Source organism: Nicrophorus vespilloides, unplaced genomic scaffold (assembly GCF_001412225.1).
Source record: "Nicrophorus vespilloides isolate i.1.1-1 unplaced genomic scaffold, Nicve_v1.0, whole genome shotgun sequence".
NCBI classification, from domain to species: domain Eukaryota; kingdom Metazoa; phylum Arthropoda; class Insecta; order Coleoptera; family Silphidae; genus Nicrophorus; species Nicrophorus vespilloides.
This window is the reverse complement of record NW_017097788.1, coordinates 8,955-12,389: the sequence shown is the minus strand read 5'-3', so window position 1 is coordinate 12,389 and position 3,435 is coordinate 8,955. Positions and strand designations below refer to the sequence as shown.

At 29.8% G+C, this 3,435-nt stretch overlaps 1 protein-coding gene across 1 annotated transcript in view; it reads right to left on the bottom strand.

Annotated features, from left to right (window-relative positions):
* Nucleotides 1-2,448: 2,448 nt before the first annotated feature.
* Nucleotides 2,449-3,435, bottom strand: part of LOC108560985 (CUGBP Elav-like family member 3) — a 4,451-nt gene continuing 3,464 nt past the window's right edge. Inside the window, exons 4-5 of the mRNA XM_017918723.1 lie at nucleotides 2,837-2,995; nucleotides 2,449-2,763 (exon numbers count right to left, since the gene is read on the bottom strand). Coding sequence (XP_017774212.1) covers nucleotides 2,636-2,763; nucleotides 2,837-2,995 — 287 coding nt within the window. The 3' untranslated portion in view covers nucleotides 2,449-2,635. The remainder of the gene's footprint in view (nucleotides 2,764-2,836; nucleotides 2,996-3,435) is intronic.

Genomic DNA, 3,435 nt, shown 5'->3' with positions numbered 1-3,435 from the left:
AGACGACGCGAGCGGATTTTACAATTTTAAACGACTATTAAGATATAAATATTGTAATATTAATAAATATATAATCGACGCAGCGAAGTGATCTTAGGATACAGGGTATGTTTTTTGCAAAAAAATATTTGCGTGTGTCTCGAAAACGCCGTTTTTCCTCGCTTGCGCGAACGACGAGGGAAGAGTCAAAATCTTCTGTAACGTCGAGGAGGCGGCGTCGAATCTTGGATTATCGTCTATTTCTTTTGTTTTTTTTTTATTGATAATAATAATAATTTTCGGGTTTTTGTGTGTTTTTTTCAAACAACCACAAAAATAATTATAATAAAAGTAAATTAATAAATTAATTAAAGAACGCCTCTCTTGAGTACGAGATGATGAAAAAATTTCTCTCACGCTGTACACTGCGCAAAAGCGTGTGGAATGCGTACTAAATCTAAAAAAAAACAATAATCCCCATCCTTTTTTTAAATTAATAATCATCCTTCCATAGGATTTTCTTTGTTTTTTTTGTTTTTTAAAGTAAATATGTATATTTTATTAATATATTTATATCAAGTAAAGAGCGCGTTTTTTTTTCTCATACATTTCACCTTATGAAACGCGCATTTTTTTCATTTTACTTATATGTTTTGTTATATTGCACAAATATATCTCAGCCAAAGAAATTGGTAAAAAAAATAAATAAATAAATTAAAATAATTATATTTTACTCATCATCATCATCATTTTCTCTCGAAATCATAAATTATTAAAAATTATCGCATTAATTAATTAATATTATTTAAATGTATACGTTTAGAGTTTTATATATAAATAGTACTAGAAATCGGTGCTCCCCTCGTTCTCGGACTCTCCGAAAAAGAAATTAATGAAAAAGAAAATTGTCGATTTTAGAAACGAGAGTTGAAACGAGACACAACACCTCCTATTTTACTTTTTTTTTTGTTCAAGGGCCGGAAAGTTGAGGACGGGCCAGACGCCGACGACCAAAACGTAAATCCTAACAAATCGATTTCGCTTACTTCCCTCGTAATTTAGTTTAACTCGAATTCGGCTAATTCATAATAAATAGTAATAATAATAGTATATATATATAATATGTATAATAATATAATTTGACTAGAGTGGCCCAGCCGAGAATTCAATTATTACGAATCCTAACCATCGTTCGTCCATCATCAATACAAATACAAATTGTTGAATGATGATCACATCTGCGTGATTATCAATCAATTAAAATAAATAAATAATTTAAGTTAACTAATTAAATAAATTATGAAAAAAAAAATTATGTAAAAGTAAATCGTCTTAGCCTAGAGAAACAACAGAACCGAAACGAGAGCGAACGGAGAAGACTAGATGCTACCATAAAATTTACATTATCATTATTAATTAATATATATATATATATAGTTTTGGTACTTTGTATAGATTATGATCCTTAAAACTTATAGTATAGAAATCTTAATCCTAATTAATGTTTTGTGTTTTTAAATTTTTTTTATGTCCATATTTTTTTTTCTCGCTTTGTATAATAATAATAATAGTATTGTTTAAATATATTGTTATATATATATCATATTTCTTTTGTTTGTTATATATATATATAAATAATTTTTTTTTAATTATTTTGTTCACGGCTTTTTCGAGGCGAATTCGAGCCTCCACGCCTACTTGGTAATATAAATATACTTTTTTTTCTTGCTTTGTTTCTTCAAACTATTTATATATATATAGATATACGCAATTGTATAAGAAATCAGCGGTCAGCGCCATCTCTCGGATCGTGCCCCCAATTACCATTAATTATTAATTATTACGCACATCATTAACAATCGTTCACTTTTTTGGCAATAACAAACAGAAAAAAGACGTCGACCCTTGCGCATCGCTCGCAATAATTATTCAGTTCACACACAACACACACTTTTTACATTATATATATATAATATATTTTTTTGTTTCATCATTCATTTATTTATTTATATATATAAAGACTAATAATATATATATAGTTTTTGTTTGGATATATTTATATATAATTTAAATATAGCAATATTTTTATTTTTTTCATTATTTTTTCTTTTAATCTGGCAAAAATTTATCAATTAAAAATGATCGATTAACGATATCGAAATTTAAAAATTATCAGAGTATTAATGATAATTGATTGATTAATTAATTAATTAAGAAGTACAATTTCACTAAACGAGAAGACAAAACGGCCTGTACAATCAAACACTGAATCGTTATTTAATCACAGCCCATTTGGAATTTCTCGAATGAGATTGCGAGCGACGCTTCTTTCTTCGAGGGCTTTTCCCTTCACAATTATGTGTCATTTGGGCACGATCCGATAAAAATAATAATAATAAGTACATATATATTATATAAATCTTCGAATATATGTTTTCTTTTTTTGTGCATATACATGTATTATTATTATTTTTTTTTCTTGTAGCTTCTTCCGCTACTTCTTCGTTCCTTCAAGTTTTTTTTTTGTTTGTTTTGTTTAATTATATGTTTGTTTCTTCCTTTTGCTTGTGTCTCGTTACTTAAAATATTTATATCTCTGCAAGTTTAGTATACTAATGGCTGGGAGCGGCTGGCTGCTGGCGTGTTTGGCCGAGTGTTAGTAGGGCCTATTCGCGTCCTTGGGCCTCTTCAGCTGAACCTTCAACCTCTTCATGCCGATCTGGAAGCCGTTCATCGCTTGGATCGCCGCCTGGGCGCTCGTCGGATTGTCGAAGGACACGAACCCTGCACCATACATCATCATCCAAACAATTAGCTCCAATTCTTCTATCCTTAATCCTTATGATGGAAAACTCACCGAAACATTTGCTCTGATTGGTGGCGCGGTCGATGAACACCTTCGAGCTGATCACGTTGCCGAAGGGAATGAACATCTGCATCAGTTCGGCGTCGCCGAATTCCTGAGGTAGGTGGTAGATGAACAGATTGCATCCCTCTGGTCCGGATATAGAGCAACCTGGGAGGAGACCAATAGAACCGAAAAACAAACACAAATTAGCTACTATCACTACTAACTATTCTATCTCAAACATTTCATCTGATTCTCAACATTTCCATACATTTTTCTAGTAATTTATATTATTTTCAAAATTTCTTATTTTCTGACCAACTTCAATAATTTCTATACGTTTTAACAGAAAATTAACCAAATTATTTTAAAGCGTATTCAATATACAAAATTGTACCAATTTGTACGAAGTTTTTGCCAATTAGTAAATTAAAATAAATTCTCAATAACAAAATGAAATTTTGATCAAACACTTCACTAATTTCTGTACTTTTTATTAAAAACTTTCGACATTTGACAATTTAATTTACTAATTGGCAAAAACTTCGTACAAATAGGTACAATTTTGTATATTAATACGCTTTTAAATAATTTGATGAAAATATTCT